General features: G+C 39.6%; 1 protein-coding gene across 2 annotated transcripts in view; it reads right to left on the reverse strand.

Moving 5' to 3' along the window:
• The window catches only part of ipo11 (importin 11), a 166,840-nt gene that overhangs the window by 74,663 nt on the left and 64,508 nt on the right, over positions 1-27,669 (reverse strand). For both annotated transcript variants that reach the window (XM_034691771.1, XM_034691773.1), the window contains exons 16-22: positions 21,144-21,270; positions 13,346-13,379; positions 11,839-11,879; positions 11,587-11,703; positions 7,773-7,886; positions 6,499-6,614; positions 3,449-3,525 (exon numbers count right to left, since the gene is read on the reverse strand). In XM_034691771.1, coding sequence (XP_034547662.1) covers positions 3,449-3,525; positions 6,499-6,614; positions 7,773-7,886; positions 11,587-11,703; positions 11,839-11,879; positions 13,346-13,379; positions 21,144-21,270 — 626 coding nt within the window. The remainder of the gene's footprint in view (positions 1-3,448; positions 3,526-6,498; positions 6,615-7,772; positions 7,887-11,586; positions 11,704-11,838; positions 11,880-13,345; positions 13,380-21,143; positions 21,271-27,669) is intronic.

A 27,669-nucleotide genomic window follows, 5' to 3' on the forward strand; every position in this document is an offset into this window, starting at 1 on the left:
TATACATCGACTAAATGGAGCTTGTAGTGAAACTGATTTCTTAATTCTAGTACAACTTGTAGCAGTCATGTATGACAACTAGCACAGATCCAAAGACATCAAGGAGGTTAAATTGATTGTAGACAAAGGGGCACATTAAAGTATGCAAATGTGACATGGCAAGACATTTAGACAAAGTATTACTGTGAGTTATCATGATGTGAGTGCAGCATCAGAGCATGTGGAAGATGCTCAGTATGAGATATGTTCACATGGAGTTGACATTCTTTTTTTGGAATATACAAACCTGACTTGGGTAAAAAGCAAAATGTTGGTTGTAAGGGGAATATATACTGCCACCATGTGTTTGTTTATCACTGTGTATATTTTAACTGTACCTATGGAATGCTGTTAGCTTGTACCTCAGAGGTGTGAAAGCTTTTCCCTTCTCTATGCTTTAGTGTTTGTCACTACCAAAAGAAAAGCAGCGGCCCTTTCCACCATACTACACACTAAAAAGGGAGCAAAATGTGACTCCAAAAGGTCTCTGCAGTAAACACCAAAATTAAAATAACGGTAGTACAGATCAGGTTAAAAAAAATGAGCCCATTAATATAATGTCATGCAGACCAAGATGAGTTGGGGTTAACCAGAAAGCTTGTACAGAGAAACAATGTTTTGTCCTTAACAAAACAATCCAACAAATAATAATCCAAACACATTTTGCAGATTATAATAGTGCAGATAACAGAGTTTACAGTAGGGTTGTCAAACTCATTTCAGTTCAGGGGCCACATACAGCCCAAGTTGATCTCAAGTGGGCCAGACCAGTAAAATCATAACATAATAATCTATAAATAATGAAAACTCCAAATTGCTCCCTTTGTGTTACTGCAAAAAAAGTACATTCTGAAAAATGTTCGCATTTAATGAACTATCTTTTTACAAAAACAGTTGTATTTGACCAACCCAGATTCCAGTGTAAGAAAAAAGCAGCAAGAAATGCTCCACTTTTAGAATCTGGAAGCATCAAATTTGGAACGTTGGATTAGTAAATTACCTTTAATGAGAAACTAATTGTCTTAATTTAATTCCATGTCTGTATTTCATAACTGGAAGATCTAAGATGACTCATTCAGAATAATGAGTGTATAACAGCAGGGGAGCCTGGAAACTCACGTATAGTACCAATCAAAGTTTTTGTTTTTTAATTTAGATAAACCAATACAACGTCAAGCAATTTGTATACATCCTTTGATCCTTGATTCTATTCATACACCCCCAACTGTTAACCATCTGTCGACCTATAACCCTACATCATCTCATCTGACTCATTTCCCTCCATCAAACCCTCTATTTTCTGTTCTTTCATCTTACACTCCTTCCCCACCCTCTGCCTTCCTTCAATCTATTAGCAACATACATTAGTAATGTGGCAGTTGATCAGTGAGCACTAATTACATGATAGCTCATCAATCATGGTGATGTAAGGATGACTGACATTCTCTTATTGGTGCTGTCAGACTATGAGTGTATACATACTTTTTTGTAGAATTGGTCAGCTTTTATTTTTAAGTTTTCTTTCTTCCTAGGTTGATCTTCCTTGCTTAGAGAAACAGAGCAAAAAATGGTTCCGAATTGTTACACTGAATATAAAAGGCGCAGTATCATTTTTTGCCAGTGCAGGGATTTGGAATGCCTTTGTGAAAGGCCTCTTGGCTGCAGTTTAAGTTTTCATCACGTTCCAGCTGCCTCTGTGTAATTGTCTGTGTTGTCTCGAATTAAACATGTGTGCTGTGCTGCTCTGTAAAAAACAGAACTCTGTTTCCTTTGTTTATTGACTTGGTTTTAATTCTCTGTTCAACACTATTTGGAGGGGGAAAAAAAGGCTCTGGTGTTTCAGCTCCTCAGATCATACCTCCCATGTTTACCCTTGCTGTATGTGCCACTTTTTCTCCACAAATGTTTACTGCCATCATTTATTGAAATCATTTATTTACACCGACAACCTCTGTTCATTTTTCATTACCCCTTTCTTGATCTTAAATCAAATTTCAAATCATGTTTCTTGAGGCTGTAGGGGTTGTGCAATAACTTCACAGTGAGCCCGTCTCTTTCCCTTATTTATCTTATGGATAATGTGCAATTTTACACTCATCGGCCATAACATTGTAATCACATGTGCAATCTAATGCAATTCAATACAACAGCTCTAACATAAATTCTACTTTTTTAAGCTTCTACAGTTTCAGTTTTTGTTGACATGGTCAAAGGTGATAATTGTACTTTATATTCATTATTAAAGTTGTAGTGGGTGGTGTTGGTGTACTGGTGGGCATAATTATTATCATTTGTTCCCCTCATGTATGCTAACGGAGTGGACATAATATTAGAAAAGTGGTTCAATGTAATGTATTATACTAATGTATCGTAACGTAACGTAACGTAACGTAACGTAACGTAACGTAACGTAACGTAACGTAACGTAACGTAACGTAACGTAACGTAACGTCACCTAACCTATCGCATCTTCTTCATCAGCCCTTGATCTTCTTTATTTCATGGACTCCCTTTACACACTTTAGCTGATCATATGTTCCTTTAAGCCAGTCACTCTAGTGTTCATATTAGTCTGACTCCCTCGTAATGTTCAGAAGCACCAAATCAATACTGTTCCTCATCCCAGTGAAGGCCACACACACACATACACACACATTTTTACACAATACAGCGACTGAGGTGTCCCGGTGCTCCAGGCCTGTGATAAATCATCCAGCCAGTTCCATTCAATGTGACACCTCTCACAGCTGCCTGCAGACAGAGTGTGTTGGCCCTGGTGCCTTGAGGGTACTGCAAAGCCATAATTGTGAGCTTTACAAGCTGCAAGAGCCCAAAGTGATAAAACTCTGAAATTCAAGTTCATGTCCTTGGATTGCATCAACTTTATTTCCTCTTTCTCTTAGTTTTGCAGGGATTTTTAAGAATTTTATCAAATAATCATGTTTTGTTCTTTGATATATTGCAGCTTTTTCCTTTGATGTGGACATTTTTGTGATTATATTCTCAACCACACACACACACACACACACACACACACACACACACACACACACACACACACACACACACACACACACACACACACACACACACACACACACACACACACACACACACACACACACACACACACACACACACACACACACACACACGTATTCCAATGACAAACAAAAACTATAGTTTAACCTGATGCAAACTATTCAAAATGCATCACGATATTCTTTGGGATGTTACAGTGATATCATCCCCAACCATTAATTCAATTTATATGGTAATGCAAAACATCAGTGTTAGTAGAGGGAAAAAACTAATCCATAGTCATTTGCACACAAGTCACATACATAAGTGTTAACACACACATATAGCAGGATAGGCGAGCAAACTAAATAATCTGTTGTGAGCTTACCGAGCAGAGCTGGCATGTTCTGGAAAATTCTAAGCAGCTCAGGGGTGATGGCTGGACTGTTCTCTAAAGTCACCAACCTGCATGATGAGAGAGAGGGAAGGTGCAGGAGAGAGCATAAAATAGAAAATAGTGTGGGGGGAGGGGGGGGTTGTGAGAAAGGAAAATGGAAGACACAGATTAGAAATAGAAAAAGAAAATAGAAAAAGAAAAATATAGTGGGACAAATAACAGAGAGAAAAGATGACCAGAACACATGGACATCACAAAGAAAAAAAAAGTAACACATGGTGAAGTGGGAGTAAAAAAAACAAGAGGAGAGAGGAAGGAGAAAAAATAATATTAGTCATTTGCTCAGCACTAAGCCAATTCCATAACCATTCATGTTATATCAATCTGCAGACGTATTACTTAAAGCATACTGAAAGAAATTAGATTTATTTATTTTTTTTCACTCATTGTGAAAATAAAATTGACTTTAGTGAAGCACTGGCTGACTAATCAAGAAAATGTAATATGTAACATGAAATCATCAGACCCCTCTTGCCATCACTATATACAGGGTTCCCACTCTTTTCCAGAGATTATTTTCAAGGACATTTCCAGAGATTATTTTCCAGGACATTTCAAGGACATTTTCAGTGATGATCAAGCTAGTATGACAGTCTAAATTTAGTTCCTAAATAGCCTAATATGATCCTCTCAGTGGAAGTCTGCATTGAAGACGTGCAGTCTATGGCTAACCATGAAATCACCTCTTACATGCTTAAAAATTATGGCAAATTGATAACAGAATAATGCAACCGCAGATGTACAGCACTGTATTAGTGCAACCAAGTAACACTGATGGGCAACTCTCATCTCAGCTTTCTTTTTTCTCAAAAAATATAAAATTAGCTAAGAAAAAAACAAAAGAGCCAGCAAAAGAATCTGGAAGCTGCCTTACTGAAATAAATAAATAATAATAATAATCAGAGGAACAGTGCATAATTAACCAAATTAGATCTGAATGACAAAAATGGCCACAAATGTTGAATAGGGATGTGTCATTTTTAAACTTGTTAGATCGCACGCAGTCATGTTGGAATAATTTTCCAGGACAATCCGTGATTTTCCAGGACATTTTAGTTTTTCTTCTATTTTCCAGGTGTTTTCCAGTACTGGAAAACTGGTCAACTGTTTTCCAGGTTTTCCAGTTTTTCCAGGACATGTGGGAACCCTGTATATAGCAGCAAGCTCCACGGCTGACAAATGGCAAGAAACGTGCCAAAACCTGCAGCTCTTTCAATTATCAGTTGGGGATGGATCCAAAGTGAGTAAATACCCATCCCAATATCACAATATCACAATGCTTAGCTTTAGAGCAAAATGAAAAATCTTTACAGCTTGGTACCCAAAATGTGTTTACCATCCTCCCTTCAGAACTCTCCAGCTCCCCTTTCTCACCAGCGTGGCTAGTTAATTTTTATAAACTAGTAAATGTAACATGGATTTTAATCACAGTGACTAACCATGACTTTAAAGTCTATGATGTCTGCACAAATGGAAGTGTGGAATCAAAGTTACTTCTTAAATGAGATTTACAGATGTGTGCGTATAGCTGACTAAAAATGAACAGCTAAACCTAGTCAGCCTTGTTTGTCGGCACCAGAGTTACTAGTTAGATAGACAAATGATTAGCATTTCCTTTGTAGGTCCAAAATGAAGTTCATATGTTGCGTCTCAGCTGTAGACCAGCCACCTGCTCCGGTTTGCTACTGTCATTATGCTATAATGCTCTACTACCCGGATTTAACCAGGCACAGATGACAGAATGCATCTCAAAGCGCAGTCAGATGCGGTAGTAAGTTCCTCTTTAAAATGGAGATTAAGTTGTTTGTAGGCTGTGTCTGTTCAAACCAATATATAACCACTCGACCGGAGCAGGCTCTGGGGTCCCATGTTAAGCTGTGTTACACAAATTGTGCTCAATTTTGACTGTTTTCTGATTGTTTTCTTACTTTGAGACAAGTTGGTTAGCCGAAAATTTAAATTTCTGGTTTAAACAACCAGAAAATAAGTTGCTGCAAATCTTCCTGAATAAGATCTATTGAAACGTTGACCTGCTCTAAGTACTTGTCTGTATATTAGAAAAACTTTGATGTTACATTCAAGGCTTCAGGGAAAAACTCAATGATCAAAAACTTCGACAAAGGTTGGCAGAAATAATCGGGGAGACGAGACATTTGAGAATAATTGAATGCATGCTCCCAACCTAATAGAAAAAAACGAGACACAGATAAAGAAAAGGACGGAGAAAGGGGGAAAAAAACAGCTGATAAAAACAAGACAAGGAGTAATTGACTTTGAAAAAGAAGCAAACATTTAAGGCATGGATGTTTATCAGGCAGGGGAAAAAGAGGACAGAGACATAAGACTTTTGTTTTGCTCTGCACATATACCCTGCTAAAACCGGAGCTCTCTCCAGACAGAAAAAAGAGATAAAGATGGGACTTGATAAGCACAGAGATGATGGCAGGGAAATAAAAGGTTACCCAACAATTTCTCTTGGAATCAACAAACCTTTTGCAGATGTAATGCGTTTGATAAAGTGAGTGCAGCAACAGAACATTTTTTAGCAGGTTCTTGAGGAACCAGCTTTTTAAAAGGAAACTTTGTGAGGCATAACTTAAAAACAGCATCATCAGCCCCACTGTGGTCTGTTATGTTGAGTCCATTTCCTCTATTTAACTGGTAAGCGTTCACACACACTGTATGTACTGAGCGATAAAAATAAAGGCTGATGACTAAAGTAACCCTAAAAAAGGACTCATGACTCAATCGAACAGCAGAGAAAAGGCAAAAAGAGAGAGAGCAAAAGACCGCTGTAGTCATAGTATGGCTGAAAGGTGGAGGTGTGTTATTGAGTGTGGTCTGAAGTGAAAGGAAGGAAATGAGATCAGTAAGTGCTCCACAAATGTTCGTCTATGTGGGTTTTTTCTAAAAACAAACGTGTTGCCTGTATGCACGAGGACATGGAACATGTGTATGTGTGTGTCTTTGTGTACGCATACCAAAGCTCCAGTCCATCCTCCAGCAAATACACGTGCGGTGGCTGAGAAACGTCGGTGCTCAGCTGGATGACAGGAAGAAGGAAAGGGTACAGGTTCTTACTCTCTGCCCCCAGGCCCTGTGAGAACACACATATACAGACAGTGGACACCAAATTAAGGAACGCTAACACAGAATGCAGATATAAAGCTTGAAAAACTGCTCTCTGGATTAATGGGTGTTCATCGCAGACCATATGGGCACAGAAGAGATTGATAGACTTAAAGAAAAGTTCAATATACCACTGCTCTGACTCATCGTTTTCCCAGGGAACACACAACTCATCAGAACACGCTGTCCCAACACTTGCTAAACAGAAGATGTACTGCGTCCGGGGTGAATTTTAAATCACAGTGTTAAATAGTGGAGGGATCAGTGAGGGATGACTACTTTTCATAAAGAGGAGGTGTCATAAATATTGGCTCCTTGTACTCAAAGGGCTTGTGTTCCACTACAAATTACATGCCTGAAGGTGGAAGAGGTGTTAAAGGATTTTTTATGCTCACTTTATAGCTGTTTTAAAACATTGTCAGCCTATTTACCTCAATTCAAGAAGGTAAATAGGCCTTTGCAAAGCATGTGACAAGATCAGCAAAGCCTGAGCACTGCCAGTCCCAGTGGTTCCACTCACAATGGATGATAAACATAAATTGAAATATGAGGATTATCTAGTACGTGGAACAATAAGTTAACTTTAACCTTAGTAGCACCTCTGTTTCTGTTTTTCTTATTTTCACTCCACTAGTTTTGAAATGGGCTTGTTTTCACTGATCCTCTATGATAAAACAGAGCTGGCATGCTGCGAAACCAAGGAGAGCCAGCCAAATTTGTTCTGAGGAGCGGGGACTTTGACTCAGGCAATACATTTCTACCTGACATATCAGACAAACATCGAAGCTCAAGCTGCTTAATAGGGCTGTTGTGTCGTCTCATAGAGAGAAACGTCCTTCTCAGATGACTAGCAATAACATGATTAACTAATTTCCTGCATTCTTACAGCCACCAGCTGCTTATTGATGTTAATTGTGATACACTGATGTTTCACTTTGCTCTTATGATTGATTCTATCCAATAAGTCAAACAGGTGTTGGTGTATTTAAAAGCCAGTTACTGTGTCGGTACTCATCTGTAAAAAAAGATAAGACTTTTCACATATCTGAAAATGCACAAAAACTCAGCCTACGTGTGCTTTCTTTGACACAATGCTCAGAGACTGGAATTTCAGGATGCACCATACCTGGACCAGGTGGATGAGTGTAGTGAGTATGGCACATCTTAGCATGTTGTGTTCTTCAGACTGCTTCCACAGCAGTGGCAGGTACTGAACCAGACAGCCTACATATGGCCTGATCTGTAATAGAAAAGAAGATATGGCAACCTTGAAATTCAACCTGCATATTCCACAACTGCTAATACACTGAAGAGCAATTAAACGCATGTGAATAATGATAATAATATGTTTATTTCTATAGCACATTTATAAAAAGAATGGTTCAAAACAGCAATCAGAAGCTGTTCTGAGGTGGGTTTTGATAAGTGGTTTGAATCTCAGCAGGTCAGAACAGTGGAATGTGTATGGGGAGAGGTCCATGGGGAGGAGGCAGCAACAGAGGAGGTCCTGAGTGATGGAGGGAGAAGCTTTGCAATATAGTAGCAGAGACTGTGGAGAAGAGTGTGGGGGTGGAGCAGGTCAGTGGGTAGGAATGGGCTGGGTTATGGTTATGGTGTGCTTTATAGGTAAGGAGAAAGACCTTTAACTAGGGATGCACCAAAATGAAAATTCTCGGCCGAAACCGAAAACCGAAAATGAGGAAACCAAGGCCAAAAACCGAAACAACGAAATAAATTATTATGCCCATTATTAGTAGGGAGACCGGGGACAGTTGTAACATTTCACTCCTTGGATTTGAGATTCAGCCATGCATTTTCTGTTTGTGTTGCACAGGCATTTTCTATGCTCTTTATCCTCAAATGTGACTTTGAAAAAAACATCTTTTGTAAGTCCTTAAAGAATTAAGCTTAGAAGATGTATGCAACTTTGTCATGTTTTTTTTTTTTTAAGTCAAAGGGAATATAACAACTGTTTAATACTTTAATGAACGTAGGTTGTGAAGACAGAAAGGGCAAATGTTATTTATTTGTAAATGCACTGGCCACCCCTGCCTATGTGAGAGCCTCAGTTGGGCCACCCTGGTCAAAAAGTTCTGGACACGGCCCTGCCCCATGGCCGCTCTGTTCTCCCTCTCCTGCACTGTGCGCTTCTCTGTCTCCAAGCGGGTTCTCTGCATCCATCACAGCCTGGATCATTTCTTGTGCGCACTGCTTTATTCCCACATCCAAGTAATGATCTTTATGACTAGGATCAAGTACGGTCGTGATGAAGTGCAGAGGATCCGAATAGACCTCTGTGAAACATGTGCTGACAGACTCTAAGAGTGTACTTTTCATTGTTTTCACTCCGTGGTCCGTCTCAATCTCTTTGCTTAGAAGACGCTTTAGTGCTGCAATTAAAGAAATAACGTCTGCTACAGATGCATCAGAGGAGCTGATCTCTTTAGTTAGCTGCTCAAAGGGGGTTATATGAGAGGGAATGTTCTCTTTTAAGACTCACTTGTGTGAAGTGAATGTCGCGGGGAACTTGTGATCTGCACTGCAGGACTCGCAACATTCTGTTTCGGCCGTGTTGTTTCAGTGAAAAAAGTGATTCGGCCGAAAACCAAAAATGCACATTCGGGCCATTTTCGGCCGAAAATTTTCGGTGGCCGAATTTTCGGTGCATCCCTACCTTTAACTGTATGTGTTGAACAGGGAGTCAGTGGGGATTCTGCGGGACAGGAGTGATGTGGTCCCCCAGTTTCAGTGATGTGAGGACTAGCGTGATGTTAAAATGAGAGGTTGCTGTCCAAAATCACCCCAATGTTGCAAATGTGTGGTGACAAAAACAGTGTGGAGTTGTCAATGGTGAGGCCGAAGCTTTTGGCGGTATTGATGAGCCATTGTGGGTAGATGATTATCATGTTTGATTTATTACAGCTGACTTAGAGGAGGTTGGCTTGCATCTATGGTTCTATTTCAGTAAGGCCGTTGGTCAGTGTAGAGCTGGTTGCTGTCATGACAGATTTGGTTAAGATGGAGATCTGGGTGTCATCAGCGTAGCAGCGGAAATGAAGACAAAGCATTATGCGCTCTTTAAAAGTCAGATACTAAGGCACAGCTGAAAACAACTCAAGTGACGTCTACTGGAAGAGTGTCCCTACTGAGACTACAGGGTAAGAAAGGTCTAAGTGATTAGTGAAACTTTTTCCGAGTAAAGTTTTGCATGGTTTTCTTTTGCTGTACTGAATCACAACCCAACTTTCTCTTTGCCTCTATCAATTCAAACCAGCTACCTCACTCTTCAGGGAAATAGCTGTGGGAATAAGAAACTGGAAGAACAAGCTGAAAATATTAAATGAATTTCCTTTCTTGTGGGATAGTAAAAATCCAAACTCCACTTAGGTGATCTCTTGAGGTGTCCACTCTTCAATCTGTAGAAGTGCTGATGGTAGTCAATTTGACTGACAGGTAATGTCAGTGATTTCCAGCTGCTACAAAAGTGACTGACAGACCTCAACTCCTCTGTCCTATACAGAATGATGTTCTGATTCTTCAGCTTGCAATTTGAAGATACAATAGTTTCACACATAGGAAAGCTGTATCACTCTGTGTATTCTAGATAATGCAACGGGTCAACACAGATGCTTGGTTGTGGAAGGGGTAACAAGTTGTTGACTTCAAGTATGCCACAGTTCTCTTTCCCAGGTTGTTTATTTCCAAAACATCTTGATTCTACCATTAAAATAAGATTTCCTATGTTTTGGACACTATGCACTCTGTGTTCTGGCTGCAACTAAAGGCTGTCACTCCTGTGTGAAATTTAAAAATGTGATGGCACACTTTGTAATCCAAGTGTTGTTGCTGTGCAACATCCAAGCATGGCACAGAATGACAGAATGCTTTAAGTGTTCTGGCATTTCCTTTTACAGACATGTGCTTCACCTGAGGAGGCTGTCTGTGTGGCCAGGCTGCAGACCCCACACTGGGATTTTTTGGCTCAATTACATGGCATGGTGCAGCTCATGACATTAAAAATGCCTTGAGGAGAAAGATAAAAGTTAAAAAAACAGACCAACAAACCACACTCTGATGACATTTGTGAGAGTGAGAGCAGAAAAAAAGAGCTAAATCTCATCATCTGTCATCATGTCTCTTTCAACTCAAGCTGCACTCATGGCTTCATTGAGTAGTTTTCTCAGCTGCTGCCACCCTTTGTGGCTTCAACATCTCGTGTGTGATGGGTAAGAATATTAATGGGACTTCCACTGACACTAGAAGTTTAGCCAGGGTGAGTGACTGTGGGAGACTTAACCAGTATGACAGATTGCAGGGATGAAAGCCATTTCTATGACAGATTTAAGTCAAGGGATCATTCAAGGAAAAGTGCTCAAAATGGATCTGTAAAGAGCCTTGGGGGGTTGAGAAGAAGGTCAATTTTTTAAAAGGTGACAGTTAAGTGGATTAGAATGACTTATTGGATGCTCAGAAAAAATGGAATCCATATGGCCACAAAAGCACTGTTGTGGCAGGGGAGGTTTTATCATCATGGTAAATGAGAGAAGACATCAAGACAAGAGCTGCTTTAGGCCTTATGATTTTCTAGGAGTCAAGAGCTGGACCAAGGGTCTCTACGTCTTTGTGTCTCAGGGCGATAAAATTCATTCATTTCTCAAAGTCTTTAAGGGTTTTTACCTTTGTGGTCTGGGGTTAATACAGGGTGACATGTGTTTTGTGTCTCTGTAAAGATGTTTTGAAAAGCACTACAAGCGCCCTGCAGTGTCTGAGCCAATGACTGCGAAATGCTGCAAAAAGCAGCACAGTGAGTCTACCGAGGATTTATAATACAAGGGCTCACTGAGAGACATTTCGGATGACTTACCATCAGGTTGTATGCTGTAACAGATAAATGTCAAATAAAACAAGATTTACCCTGTCATAAATTTTGCAAACCTCACCTGGATATTAACTCTCTCGATGACACAGGAGATGACATGGAGAACCTGCATTTTAGTGTCGCACTCTGTCACCTGCTGCAACAACTGGAAGAGCAGCCCAAAGATCGACTCCAGGTACTAAACAGAGAGGAGAAATGAGAGGTAGAGATAGGGAAACTGAAAAAAATGTTGAGCAATTTACAAGTTACTGTTAAAAAAATTGGTCACCAAATTAAAAACATCTACGTGGATTTTTACAGTGGTGATACTTACAGGGAGGAACTGCTCAGTCCTGAACTCAAAGTCGTCTACAGGTGGTAACGAGTTAAGGAGAAGTATACACTGGATTGTTTCTACAACTGCCTGTGGATAAAACTGGGTGGAAAATACATTTCTTGGATTTGTGCATTACGACAGTCATTTATTTCTGCAATTGACTTTTATCTGCACCCAAAAAATTTGCCCTTTTCGACCTGGCAACCCTGTAGGGGAGAACGGGGTTGGTTGTCACACTTTTTACTGTTTTGATGATTGCTCATCATCAAAACATCTTTCAATAGTCATTCCTACATTAAATTGAAGCTTAAGGGGTTGGCCTGAAATGTGTATCCCTCTCATTTTCCAAGTCATTGTAACAAAGAGGCAATTAACTATCAAAGATGCTCTGACACATTGTGACAACCAACCCCATCACGGGGATGGTTGTCACACACTATTGGGTTGGTTGTCACAATGGTGTTTTAATGGGAAAAATCTTTTAAAAAAGGCAAGAAGGCAGAGCTAAATTTGAAAGTTTAATTGCACTGATAAGTGATAGGCCTACATAACTTAATGCATTTTAACATAAAATGAGCAAGGAACATGAACGGGAAACACATCTTTAGGCCAGCCTATATAACAACATAAAGAACAAAACAAAAAGGCTGAACAATAATGGCCGACTCATCTAGGCAACATGCAGTCACTGTCTGAGTTACAGTGATGGCAAATGTAGGCTCTGCGCACTCCAACTAATTTCACCATGCGTGATTTTGCCAACATAGGAGTTGGTTGTTTCCAACTGGAATAGTTTGGTAGCATCAAGGCTAACAACCATCTAACAACTATTTAGCTAGCTAATAAAAATCTAAAAATATAGCTTTGACCTCACACTTTGTAAGGGTAACAGTTGTTTTGTTTTACACCCATTGTTTAAAAGCCTAGAAGAAAAATACTGAGGAACTGAATATTTACAATTTGACATGAAAAACACAAAAAGTCCTCTCACCTCAAGTTCAGCTGTCTTACTACAGAGAAGACTGTGTAGGTGAGCTCTGATCCTAATTCTGGAAATGTCCTGACCCCAATGGCGAGATATAACTAGTGTGCCAACCAAACTGTGTGACAACCAACCCCGTTCTCCCCTACTGGACTGCTCTGAGGTGCCAACCTCACTCATTTAATGGTCTAATAGTTCAAGTCCTGCAGTTTTACTCTGAACTTACAAAATCTGATTTTCTTTTTTTAGCTCAGAAAGTGGAATCATTTACAACACGCTCTCAAGATTGACTCTCTAATTGCTCTTTAACAGTTCAAGTCTATTACTTGAACCACTTCATCAGTGTGCAAATGTTTTCACTGAATATGCAGATTTTGTTTGTTTTGGTTCTTTTTTGTTGTGCATTTTTTTGTATGACTGAACTGTCAATGAGGGAAACCTCAATGATTGTCAGGGCTAAAAGAAACATTGATGATGATTATGACGATTTATGTTGAAAAAGTTATGTCCAAGGAAGGATATTCAGCTTCAGGGTTGTAGCTGTCTCAATCCGTACCTGTAAGAGAATAAAAGAGACAGAAAAAGTAGATATTTAGAAATTAAGAATCACTCTTTAAAAATGCAATGTGTCTTTATTAGAGCTGCAGAGATAAGTCTGACTAAATTTGTAGCGTGCCTCAGGCTTAAGTTATATCTGAAGACTCTAACCATGCGAGTGCACAGCAAGTCAGTTATATACAAGTTCTTTAATGTTATAAATGAAGGGTGACCCTCCACGCGTCTGGACTCTAGCAGTGTAATCTCACAGTGTCAGAGTGATGGAACTGCCCACCAGGGAGAGTGTGATCAAATGGATGGGAGGAGATTAAAGAAGGTAAACAAGTGGAGAAACGTAAGGGACTGAGAACTCTATTACAGCCACTTCTTCTCTTAACAATTTCACAACACATTTGAAGTACAAACGGCAGGAGTCTCTGAAGGTGGATGAAAGAGTGCTAGGGTGATTGTGGGTGTGTGTTGCGCAATGTTGTGCAATGTTGCAGACAAATGTTATAAACCCTTTCAGGTCCAAAGACTGTTTTATCGTGGAATTTTGTTCTTTATTTCCTGCAAAATATACTTGATTCCTTGGGTCTTTATCTGCTACAAGAAATACCTGGTCTTTGGAGAGGGATTTCAATGTTTTATTGTAGCTTGCATCAAGACAGAGGGCACAAAAATTCAGCCTTAGGTTCATTTGGTTCACTCACTGAGGGTAAGTATTTTTTTATTGCCCTGACAAGCTATCACACAGTATGTCAAATAAAGAACCCTAAAGTGTGTATTTCTTCCCCTCTGTTCAGAAACCAAGACTTAAAAAGAGCTACTTTTTCTTTATATACCAAATGCATTATATCACGACACCATTCCGCTGTAATTACTAAGTAGTTTTAACTGCTGATGCTGACGATGTTGATGATTGATAGATATCAGAAAATGACAGATATTCAAGTCAGAAGCAAAATTAAACTGCATTATTTTATTGTTTAGAAAAGACGAAGGTGATAGAGGAAATTTAGGCCAACATTCATGGCAGGGTGCATGAAAGTTAAAGCAAAAGGCATAGGGCTAAACTTTCTTACCACCTTCCCAAAACTGTCCAAAGCATATTTTTATTCATTTGTTTCAGTTTGTTGACCGACTCGGTTACAAGCCAAATAGCCAATCTTAGTGAATGAATGCATTAAAGATTACTTTATTCACTCACATTCCACAGCCGCCTCAGATCTATCAACTGACTCGAGGTAACAACGATGTGATACAGAAGAGGTTCTGTGTGCAGAAATTATTTGTTTATATTCTTAATCAGCCTCATAAGCACACGCATTGGCCAGTGTTGATTATTCCAAAATGCCATTAATCAGCTGAGCAATAAATCAGTCTACCTCTAGTAATTACTGTCTGGAAAAATCAATCGTGGTTCTTTTAGGTTCATATTTTCACATAAATTATCAATTTATTCTTGCTATGCTATTTGATAGACAGTGTCACTTTAAAATGAGAAAAAGTGTTAGATAAATACTTTATTAGCAGTCCATAAATGGTGATATTATAAATACTTGTTGCTTAGTATCTTGAAAAACATGTCCTCTCCTCTGAGTTTTCTCTTTCTGGTGTATCTACTTTCAATATTTAAAGCCAATCAGTTAACTTCAAAAGGTAAGCCTGCTTTTTAACAGCTTCATATTTTGCACCATGCCTTAATTTCTGCCCATCAAACCAAAGCATTAGCTCAGAAGTATCACACTGTCACTAACTTCTGCATTTCAAGTTGATAAGCGAGTGCTTTTTTTAAAAAGAGGCGAGCTCTAAAAATCTCTCCCACGGAAAAACAACTATCACATCTTCAGCACAGACCTGTCACCACCGCAGAGGATGAGAACAGCAAAGCTACAGATTTTAAGCTTTGAACTGCATGAAACCTCAAATATTTGTTTTATTAATACTTATAAGGAGTTTGTGTGAAGAAGCTCTGAAAAGAAAACAGATGCTGCTGTGGTACTTTCACTCTAAACCCAGCCATGATGCATCTGTATCCATAAACTAAGAGGGTTTTGTCAAAGAAGTGCATCATTAGCACTTGGGAACCGCAGCGCTGATTTCCCCTAACAGTCAACAGGATTAAAGCCAAAAAACTTGGCTTGGGAACTAGAAGGCCATCAGTTCAAGTTCTGGTGCAGACCAAAGTAAAGAAATCAGGCTGGTAGCTTGAGGATTGCTAGTTAAATCAAAGGCAGTTTCCCCATCTGATGGAAGAACCATAGTAGAGAAAGGTCTGTGTTAGTTCTGAATGACTTGAATGCCTGGGGCTGGAGAAGCCCAGCCTGTACATACTTGGCTTGGGAACTAGAAGGTCATCAGTTTTCAAGTTCTGGATACTAACAGAGAAGTACTTCAGACTCACAGTGTCTAGTTTCCGTTCACTCGTTCTTATTGAGAAAAATAAACATGGGTATTCCGACCGGAGTCAGCCGGGAGCGCAACCAGATTTATAATCAGTCCAGTGGCAGAAAAGCTCAGATGGCTCTGATGTTGCTTGTCTGCAAACACAGAGCACTAGAAATTCCCACCAGTCTGTTGGCTTTATATCCAAAGGTGGGGAGATGTCTGTTTAAAGTTGTCAACCTTCGTGTCTGTGTCGTTGTTGGCAGCAGTTGCGTATTGATCCTCTTTAAAAAGCGCACGTGGAGACCTTTCACTCAGCCGCAGCTGCCAGCTGAGCGTCTCCACTGTGCGCAACTCCTTACCAGCTGATTCACATCGAAACATGCTTTAAACTTAAAACAACTCCCTGATAGCTGAACCAAATATGAGACGACATGATGTTTGTTCCACGTGACAGAAAATTGAAAACAAAGATGCGTGTTTCGAGTAATTTCTTAACAATCAATTAATCAATAATCGATTAACTGTGTACATCCCTAGTACAGACCAAAGTAAGGAAATCAGGCTGGTAGCTTGAGGATTGCCACTTCACTTCCTTGGCACTGCCAAGGCGCCCTTGAGCAACACACCAAACTGTCCGTGTGCAGCCCCCTTGCTCTGACATCTCTTTAGCAGTGCATGTCTGTAGGAACCTGTATATGCAGGTGCGTATTTCAGGCATCTGTGTGTCTTGCATGTTAAATGAAAGAGCATCAAAACTGAAATTCTTCTCTGGGAAAGTCTTCAAACTGTCATTGTTAATCCATCAAATAATTGCACTCTTCTCACTAGGATGTAAAAAAGTGCAGCAAACATAAAGACAAACATGAATTCGTGAAATGTACATTCAAAGTACAAAATTGCTCGAAGATGAATTTGTTGTACAGTTGAACTCGGAGATGTAAAAATAATTCCCCTGTGCCTGCAAGATCATAAAGTGGAGAATAATGTTTTTATAATGCTGCATACATTAAGAAGCAACAAAAGGAGTATGCAGATGAATGAGGCCCATCAGCTGCCATCAGCACAGGCCTTGTTGGCAATTCAAACAGACTAATGAGGGAAAATGCATTTCAATTCTACAGCAAAGTGTGAAAGATAATAGATTGCTTGATGAAATACTCAGCTGGGTCTCATAATCCGACGCACACACAGAAACACACACATCCAACCGCATGCACAAACGAAATGTCCCTAAATGGTTCAGTCGCATTTACTTCACATTATTATTCTGTCTCAAACTGCCTTGGAGAAATACTTAAAAAAAACCCAGCATTTTTAAACTGAATTTAAAGGGATTCAAAGTTTAACGAGTGAAAATTACATAGAGCTGTCTCACTGAGTCTAAAAATAGCTAAAAAAACAGCCTGATCGTGGCAACTACTCAGTAAAAGGCAATTCTGAATTCAAAGGAAATTCAGTAATAATAATAATACATTTTATTTAAAGGCGCCTTTCTCGGCACTCAAGGACACCGCACATATATATATATATATATATATATATATATATATATATATATATATACATACATATATATATATACATACATACATACATACACTAAATCAAAGTCAAAATGAAAACAATATAAACTAACAAAGTGGTAAGAAAAAGAATAGAAACAAAAATGACAGTGCAATTGGAGTCAGATGGAGTAGGCGGTTTCGAACAGATATGTTTTGAGTTGTGATTTGAAATGGGGGAAAGAATCTGTGTTTCTGAGTTGAGGTGGCAATGAGTTCCAGAGACAGGGAGCAGAGCGGCTGAATGCTCTGCTCCCCATAGTGGTGAGACGGGCGGAGGGGAAAGACAGGTGTATGGAGGAAGAGGATCTGAGGGAGCGGGAGGGAGTTGGAACATGGAGGAGGTCGGACAGATATGGGGGGGGCGAGGTTGTGGATGGTCTTGAATGTTAGCAGGAGGACTTTGAACTGAATACGGAACTGAACAGGGCCATCAGACGCATCGCAACCTCAATAGAACAGGACATCACACATCCACTAAACACCCACTCTCATCCCACTCCCCTCAGGACGCAGGTACAGGGTACCAAGGTGTAGAAGGACTTGCCTTGGCAGGAGCCTGATCCCTGCTGTTATAGGGACCCTGAACAAGAGGCCTCGCTGTATAACACCACTTTCTCTGTTTGAGTGTTGATGCCTTTGTGGATAGTTTGTTTAATAGAGTTGAGCAATGTATGTTTTTCATGAATGTCTTTGTCTATGTCTGTGGAATCGCAGAGGGTGCTGTGAAAAAAATTTTCCCCAAGGGGACAATAAAGTCTAAAGTCTAAAGTCTAAACTATAAACTATAAACTGTTACTACGACTACCCTTTCAATATCACTGGAAGTTCAAAGCCATCTTATGCTAGCTTCCAAAAGAGAAAACAACTAACTAAGGACTTGAGTAGTTTCTTGAAATTAACGGTCCGTCTTAAATAGTTTAACTACAAAAACTTTTTTTTAACACTCCTTGTAAAAGGTACACTAACGGTAAATAACTGTGTTTAGCAAGAGAACAGTGCAGCTTCATAAAATATGGTAATCAGAGACTGATTCTGATGCCTGAAAGCCTTGCTGCAGCTGAGGACGGGAGGAGAAATGTTGATTTAAACGCTGCAGCTTGATGTCGTCAAAGCGAGCTTAACAGCGAATTCAAGAGAACCTTATCGACCCCCACTGAGAGTACAAATGGCCTGAAAATAGAAGGAGTTACAGTTGCCACGAGGAATATATTTAGCCCTGAGTCACAATCTGGGAGAAACATCAGAAGAGAATGTAGCTGATAGAGAGAAGAGGAGATTGCACTGGAAGAAGCAATGATTCAGTTCATAATAATGATCAAACTCTATGTTTGTTAGCATGCCACAAATAAACGCCCAGAAGGTTTAATGATCAAAGCAGCTAGAATTGTCTCTTTGAGAAAGTAAAAACATCAGTATTAATTAAAAAAAATAATAATAATAATAATTATTTCAGTGGTGCCCAATTTTGGAAAATCAAAACCAACTTCTTTTTATTTTTTTGACATTCACTGACAACATGGTACCTACTGAAGCAAGATTCACTAAGAAAACATTAAGATAAAAACTATGACACTTCTTCCTACATAGTGTTTCAGTATGACTGCAACAATAAGGACATCACTTTTATCCACCCATTATCACGCGCTCATATTCTCCCAGTCCTTTAAATCTGAGAATAATAAAGAAATAAACAGATTTAAAAAATAGACAGTAAAAGCAACTATAAGGGTAAGTGACTGAGCTGAGGCATGATCACAGGAAATAATCAATAAGTCCCTATTATTTTCAATTACTGCATTCACCAAGGACTAAAATGTCATAGATAAATATGGCTGTTATCTTTAGTGCTTCATCTGAATATCAGGGATCATAGAGATAAAAAAGAGATACTGATAAGCACTTGGACTGATTTATAGAGGGCAGTTTTCATCCATAAAGCCATTAAAGGTTTATGGTCATTAATTAATTTTTCCAAAGAGGCTTTAATTGGAGCCGATAACATTGACCAGGAACCGTCGTTATGATTGGTGAGCGGGTCACTGATGTCACAGCGAGCTTGTCTTAAAGAGGCCAATGTAAGAGCTGTTATAATCCCTATTATTGTGATTTCAATGTGAGGAATGAGACTAAATAGAGTGTTGAATAACCTTTAGTTCATTAATCAAATCAATATATGCTAACTTTGTATTAGAGTATTAGATATGGGTATGTAAAACCAACAAAGAATGTGTTTCTTTGAATAATCCACATCTTTATATGACTTTGTTAGCAGGTGTCCCTTTAGCAGCCCCTTTCCTGCATGTCCTTCCCCCCACTCTTTCTCCCAGTTTCCCTGCTCTATCCACTGTCCTCTCCTCTCTGATAAAGGTGTTAAAGCCCCAAAATTCAACTTAAACCAAAAAAAAAATAGGAAGAAGCGGTCTAAGCGCATGCCCAATATATGGAGGCTATAGTCCTCATTGCAGCGGTCGCAGGTTCGCCGCCATGCCTCGACCATTTGCTGTGTGTCTACCCCAGCTCTCTGCTCCCCACATTTCCTGTCTCTCTTCAGTTTTCCTATCATCACAGGGAAAAAAATGCCTAAACATAACTTTTAAAAAAAGGAAATAGGAAGCATTTGAAACGATTACCTACTGTTGAATATAACTGTCTATATATGAACTGTCCAAATAACTACAGATAATATTCAAATCATGTCCTGGGAACCTTTGTGGCATGTACAATATGTCTAATGCAGAATGACTCCATGCTCAGGTGTTTACGTGAAATGCAAAGGGAGACAATGCATCCAATACTACATGCACACGCATGTTTAATTAAGCTGTTAATCATTTAATCAATAACATAAGAGACAAATCATTTCACTGGTATCATTGATAACAGGTCCTGTTTCAGTGTAAATAAATGAGAACAAAATTTAGTTAGAAACTTATCTACATTATTTAACTTTCTTAGTACCAAAGATGTGCTTCTGCTCCCATAATTTATGTATCTAAAATAAATGATGCATCATAACTTGGCACATGCAAGCAAATTAAAGAGCTGCACCATTACTGCTTTGTTAATGCTAATTAGAATTATCAGATCATCATGTTTGCGTGGGCCCCCTTTTTAAATGAATTATTTTCTTAATTAGATTACGATTCTAATCACATTATAATCACCTGTTGTTAAAAGCAACTGAGAAGACTGCAGATAAACATCCAAAAGTTCCTCCACACAAAGATGGGTTATGAAGTCAGACAGGCAATTAGACGCATCGATTGAACTCTGTGACTCATGAGGGTGTAATCCAAAAGGGAGGTTTTGCTAAATTGTATAGTAAATAATGCATTTTTTTTCACATTCCCTTATATGAGCTCTGCATATAGAAACGCATCAATCAAATACATGGCTCATGAGGCAATAAAGCCTTAGATGCTGAAATGTGATTTCCATAGTGCATAAATATGGTATGATGATAGCCTCATTTTTACAATAATAGGGCCGTACAGGGGTTTTTCTGAGCCATAGCTGAGTTAAATGTTAATAAGCGTAGGAGAGCTTTGGCTTTTTAACACAACCAGTCAAAACTCCAAAAGGGAGCTTGAGAAATCTGTTCTGTAACTCCTGAAGAATGTCTTTAGCTTCGTCTGTAGAAAGCCGGAGGCATTATAGCTGTGGTTCCATGCTATTAGGCAGAGAACTGTGTTTGTGCAATTTAATGCCCACTGCTCACTAAAGGCTCGATTGAGTCATTATGAATCTAATGATTTCAGGGGAAGCTGGCACTCCAGTCATAACAAGCGGTTTAAAGGTGACAGACTTTGTGTCTGTAGCTGTCTTACCACCAAGTCAGGATCCTGCATGAGGCTCAGGATGACCTCATAGAGTAAAGGTCGGAGGTCAGATTTGAATTTGACAGAGATCCACTGTCCTATTAGCCAGATGACTCGTCGGCGGATCAACTTGTACCTGGAAAGGGGAGAGGAGAGAGGAAGGTTGTAATTTCTCTGCAATCGTCATCCATATCATAATTTAGAGAGATTAATCAGCTGGTATTCTAATCTTAACTTCAGATGCTGTAGAGACTGTACGTATGGATGCATCAACAAGGACTGGGCCAGTTTTAGATATTCTGAAACCAGCACAGCAATTTCTTTCAGGTCTTTTATCAGCGGCATATGCATGGTTGAGACTGAGGTATAATTTGTGCTCTGAGGGAGAAAGCCTGATCCATGTCCCTGTATCACACCTGTTCACAAGTCGAAGGCTGTATCTAATTCCACCAACACTTTGGAAGTTTTGGTGCATGAGTACTGGGGCTGAACGATTAATCGAATTCAAACCGACATCGCAATGTAATAGAATGCAATTTTCAAATAGCAAAGGCTGCGATTAGTTTCATGTACACAGACGCAACCTTACGTGACATGCAGTAGGTGACCGTAATGCACCTTTCAGCTGGTTTGCCGACGGCCAAAAATCTCTGAAGAACGAGACACATGCCAGCGAGGGATGAAGAAAACAACTTCAGCCATGCTAAGTTTTGATTTGTAGTTTTTTTTGTTGACATCTTTAAAAATGACCTCAGCAGAAGAACCGATCATGTTGAGGCGTACAAAATAATCAACACGCTGAATATCAACATGTGGAGCAGGCTTATAAATAATCTCCGCAGACGCAGAGTCAGTGAAGACCCAGACAACATGTTGATTTACTGCAACAGGACAACTGAACATAATCATATTTCAGACTCACAGTGTCCAGCTTTCTGTCTACTCGTTCTTATTGAGAAAAATGAGCATGTTTACGTGGTCAGGTGTCAGCCGGGAGCGCAACCGGATCATTATCAGTCCGGCAGCGGAGAAAAAAAAGAGTCTCCGCTGAGTGCAGTCAGCTGATTCACATCGAAACATGCTTTAAACTTAAAACACTTGTTTGGCAGAATTGTGTTAAGTAGTTGTGGTGAACGCTTAAAAGACTGCAAGTCAAAGTATTTAGTAAGTTTTCAACTGTAATTGAAGTAAATAAATAAACCGTCTTTCATATTAATTCTTCATTTGCCTTTATCTTAACATAAGCCTAGCCTATGAGAAAGAACAGTTTGTGTATAATAAATCTGATATTGTTTATTATAATACAGATTGATTTATTGCTTGTTTTTGTTGAAAAATACATGAGAAGAGGACCTTGAAAAAATAATTGCATATTAAATCGCAATCGCAATATTAAGGAAAATAATCGCAATTAGATTATTTTCCAAAATCATTCAGCCCTTATGAGTACCCCAACAGATTACAGCCCTCAGTAAAATATAGTTTTACAATTATAACTGACTGAGAGCAAAACCTGGGGTTTCACCAAGGAAAAGAGAAAGTATAAAAAGTGAGTATGTTGTGTGTATTTTTGTTCAAATGACTGCAAGCAAGGCCTATGGGACATGAAAACCAGTGACAGAAAAACTGAGGGAATAGTCTGGCTCAAAACTGGAATGATCTAAAGTCCACTGAGGCTGTGCGATAGAAATTAAAATGTTGTGCACTGCCTGTCCCAAATGTGAGACACCACATGTTGGGAAATGATGGTCTTTAAAAAGTTGTATCAGAAAAAGACATGTCCCTCGGCAGCTGCCCTTGTTTGTATCGGAGGCAGAGAGTGTGTCTGTGGACTGCTTTGACAGAATCTGAGTGGAAGGAGGGATGAAGGAACGGAGAGATGAGAGGATGAAGGGATAGAGGAATGACACTCGGGTTGGCTTCTTGTCAAACATCCACAGGGAGAGAGAGACCACAGTCTGGGCCTTGAGCCAGAAGATACTAAACAACAGCATGACTCAGGACTTGAAGATGGCGAGCAACAGTGTGTGTGCATGTGGGAGTGTGTCTGTGAGTGTGTGTGGGCTGTGTCCCGTTTTTTCTGTTTTTTCAATAAAATTGATTTCCTAATATATTTCCCAATAACGAAATGGAATAATTACATTGACTTTTAGATAACCATCAATTATGGCATCATGATAATTCTACATGGATTTCCCACTGTCTCAAAACCGCAACATTTAGACCCTCCTGTGCTGAACTACTAAGAGGCAGTTATGCATGCAGGGAGAAAACTAGCATCCAAATACTTCTAAGGCAGACTAGTGCAACCAAAACAATCTGAATTTGCAACATGTGGGACGGTTCCAACGCAATAGAGCTGAGAGGTAGTGCCAGGTGACAATCACCATGGGCAGAGTCCCAGAGCCCTCTGTATAAACAGGTTCCAAACAACAGGCTGGCATCAAAACCCTGACACTCAGATAACAAGTTTGTGTCATTAAAAATAAACAACCAAATTACAAATGATTAAGCACGGTTACACTAACACACAGTCAGGGTAAACGTTTTGCTTTTTGGTGTAATCTTTGGCTCAATACATTTAGAAAGTCTGCTTTATTTAGCATTGTAACAAATAGTATACAACCATATCAATTCTGTGTATATATGAGAGTTAAGACCTGAGTGCACACAAAACAATTCCTGACAATCTACCCGCATAATCTCTGACAACATCTTAATCCGTGCGCTGATTATTCTTCACTTCTGGCATCTGCTGAAGTGACTAAAGGAGAAGTGTTGGTCCCAGCTCTGCATGCAGCATAAGAGAGTGGTGCATGTCTATGACTGACAAATACAGAGTAGGTGCTTCAGCTGGGGAGAATACAGCTGGTACTGTTTATTATTAGTGGTGCGGGCAGAGTGGTAGAAAAATGGATGGAGAGGCAGATGGAGAGGCAGGTTTACAGTGGTATTTTTCAGCGAGTCAAAGGTTAGACATGACTCATCTGTCCTCAGCTTCTCGAACTTCAAACAGCTGTCAGCTACTCTGCTCATCATCTGACAATTACATGGGAAATCCACACGGACAGAAGATGAGTTAATTAGTAGCAAAAGCCCAAGCATCCAGAAAAAGTTGTTGTTGCACTGTTGTTTTGCATCTGTTTTGTTACAGAAGAAGTAGCTGAAGTGGTACAAGTCTGAAGACGTGTCATTTTTGGGGCATTTATTTTGAAATATCGAGGTTGGTGTAATGATTCTATAAGTACCAGATTGGCTGTAAATGTCATGTAAATAATTCATATAGAAATAATTCAGTAGAAGTATACAAGACTCTCTCAAAGAGTCTTCTATGCCTTTCAAACTTTAATGGCTATACATAAGAAATCTGCTCATATAATTATGTTAAAAGAAGGTGACAGCCCTTCAAAGTCCTAATGGGAGTAGACACAAGAAAACAAGAGTGAACTCTTTCATAAGAAGTGGTAACCGGGAGGTATGCCAGTAGGCTAAATGGTTCAAGTGCACCCCATGTCTTTGTCGCAGCGCCCCCTGGTTTGACTCCTAGCCATGATCCTTTGCTGCATGTCACCCCCCACTCTCCATTCCCCACATTCCCTCTTTCTCTTAATCTGTCCCATCTAATAAAAGGAAAACACGCCGGAGGGAATACGGAAGGAAACCTTTAAAATGCAGACATCAATCAATCCACATTTATGATCCAGTTTACCAACTGAACATTCAGCTGTAAAGAGCCTCCAACTTGTTCCCTATAGAATAACTCACCACTTGTAAACGCAGACATTTGCTTAAGAGCTTTTACAAAAAGAAAAAATCCAGAAGTTGTCAGAATGTCTTTCCAGCAGTTATGAATCCAGCTGTTTGAAAAGTCTGATTCATTGTGCCAGCCTGCACACACTGAAGCAATCAAACCACAATTTGGTGCTGCTTTGTGCTCAGAAGTCTACAAATTTCACCCATGTGAACATGCCAAATTCAGCTGTGGTTGGAAAAAAAGCCAACAAAAATCCAGCCTAGGTGGAAATCATTAAACTTGGGATCAGAGAACAAACACACAGCTGAATATTAGTCAGGAAGCCTATTGTTTCTTTCCAATTTCCAAGGGGTGTTATCTGTGCTGCTAATTCAAATTCAAAGCAAAACTGCAAAATAGACAGCTTAGCTTGGAATCTAGGTCCATCTAGGTCCTTTGATGTATGTGGCTTTTAGTGCAATTTAGTATCCTGACTTTTAGCATGTCATGAATGAGTAACCAGCACTTATCAGCTTAGGGAAGACTACCATCCAATTCATTTAACACCGATGGCACTTAAAACACCACATCACTAACAGCTATCTTCATTATTCACAAAAATGCCTCAACAGCAGTTCAACCTACACAAGTTTGGATTTTTAGTTGTGAGTGGCCCAACCTGAATCACAATGGAATTTTAAATAATTAGCCTTTTCTATATTGCGAGTCCTATACAGCCCCATACTAAAGCTCTCTTTTCATTACACCTTAGTACTTTTGCATTGATCCTGCAATGGATGAGTACTAGTGTCCTTGTGCACGTCAGGTTGACAACTTAGTTCCTCCATCACACCTCTCTGAGCCTGAAGTGGGAAGGTGAAATGTTATAGGAAGGCAAATATTCCACCTTGAACTGGCAATATAAAGCTAATTGAAGCCGCAAGTGGTGATGAACGGGCCCTTGCACACGTGCAACCACCACCTGATATGAGCCACCGCCACATGTGAACCATCACCTGATATGAGCCACCACATGATGTAAAAGCAAGATCTGACAGTATATACCGCTTGTGTAAGCGACTTTTTTGTGCGTCCTGATTCCATGAATATGCATATTGATTTTCATGTGTGTAGCTCAAAATAACCTCTATGGGGAGGGTTTTTTGAAAATTGTAGGGGGCGCTACTGAGCACATTTTTGAGATTTTTTTTTTTTTGCGAGAACAAAATAATCTCAAATTTTAAACCAGGCCAGATGACTGTGTTTGATTTGGTGGGATTTCGGGCATATTAAAGCGAGACATGTTCGTTTGATGCACTGCCTGAAAGTCTGCCACACAATTTTAGCCATAACAGTATGCCTCTAACAATTTTGAATCGTCAATGTGTCTACTATAGAATGTGCCTTGTTCACACTTAATTGGAGTAAAACACTATGACAAGATTTTAAAAGTATACACCCTTAATTGGGCGCCATTTTTCATATTTAAAGCTAGGTAGCGCTCTTCCTGTTGAGTTTTGGATATGGGTGTAAGAGGCTTTTTTGTGTATTCATTTTCAGGCATATAGCTACAAATAACTATTTGGAGGGGTTTTTGAACATCTTAGGGTGCGCTACTGAGCACATTTGAGGCTTGATGATTGTCAAATTTGATGCACTTTCATGCATGTTAAAGGGTCCAAAAATGCGGTCTCGTATACGGAAGAATAATAATAATTCCTCGGGTTTCAAGAGGGCCTTTGCCGACCTTGTCGGTGCTCGGACCCTAACAAGCCAGAGCTAATCTAACTCGAGCTTACAAATTGTTCTGAACCCTAGGCTGGAGAAAACCATCAAAAAGAGAAAAATAAGTCTCAGAAAGCTGTAGCCCAGAACGGTTTTACTGCATCTGTTGGTCACCAGGGAGAGAACACCACACAAAGGACTAAGTGACAAAAGGCTATGTCAAAATGCCAAAGTGTTTCAAGTCTCCTATGCTAGCAGAGTGTGACAGTTGAATGATGGAGCACACTGTATCTGTATCTCAGTGTGTCTCTGGGTGACACAGAAAGCTTCTCCTGGCTATTCTGCGGTGTCACTGTGATTGATATTGAGGTGTTTGTCCTTGTCCAGGTAGGAGTCATGTGTTTTGTTTGTGTGTTCAAAGATGACTTGCTGTCATCTTGGTGCTCTCAGACATGATGATTCATTGCAGGTAATGTCAACTTTTTTGGTTGAGGCGGAGAAGGGGGGATAAGATTGACAACCAGTCAAACTCTGGGTGTGTGAGATGAAAGTGAGAGTTGAACTGTGCCAACTGTGTGTGTGAGCGTTGCCATGATGCCAAAAAGTGACAACTAACTTTTTTTTCTTTAAAAAAAGGAGATTACAGTCAGCCTTTGGCTTAGCCAAAGGCATAAGTCATGCAATAGTTTTGTTGACAGAGCTTGGAATTAATATTTACACTGCTGCTGATTCATATGGGTTGATATGGACACCATCATAAAACAGCAAAACCTTTCATAGGCACAATCACACTTCAAACACCAAGAGAGAAAGAGATGCACAAAGCTGTGAGAAAACAAGTAAAAACCAGACTGCATATTCAGTAAGGGATGAAACCTGAAAGGTAGTGCATCCATGATTGTATTGGATTACATGTGGAACAGAGGATAACTTGCCTCTTTGACCTTAATAACAGTCTTCGAAACGGAAATATAAAGAGTATTAGGCCCATTAAAGCACAGATCCCGAGCTTAACAATGTATAATATGGCCGCATTAAAAGTTGCACTATCTCAGATACTCATGATTGTTATGCTGG

Source organism: Notolabrus celidotus, chromosome 9 (assembly GCF_009762535.1).
Source record: "Notolabrus celidotus isolate fNotCel1 chromosome 9, fNotCel1.pri, whole genome shotgun sequence".
Classification (NCBI taxonomy): domain Eukaryota; kingdom Metazoa; phylum Chordata; class Actinopteri; order Labriformes; family Labridae; genus Notolabrus; species Notolabrus celidotus.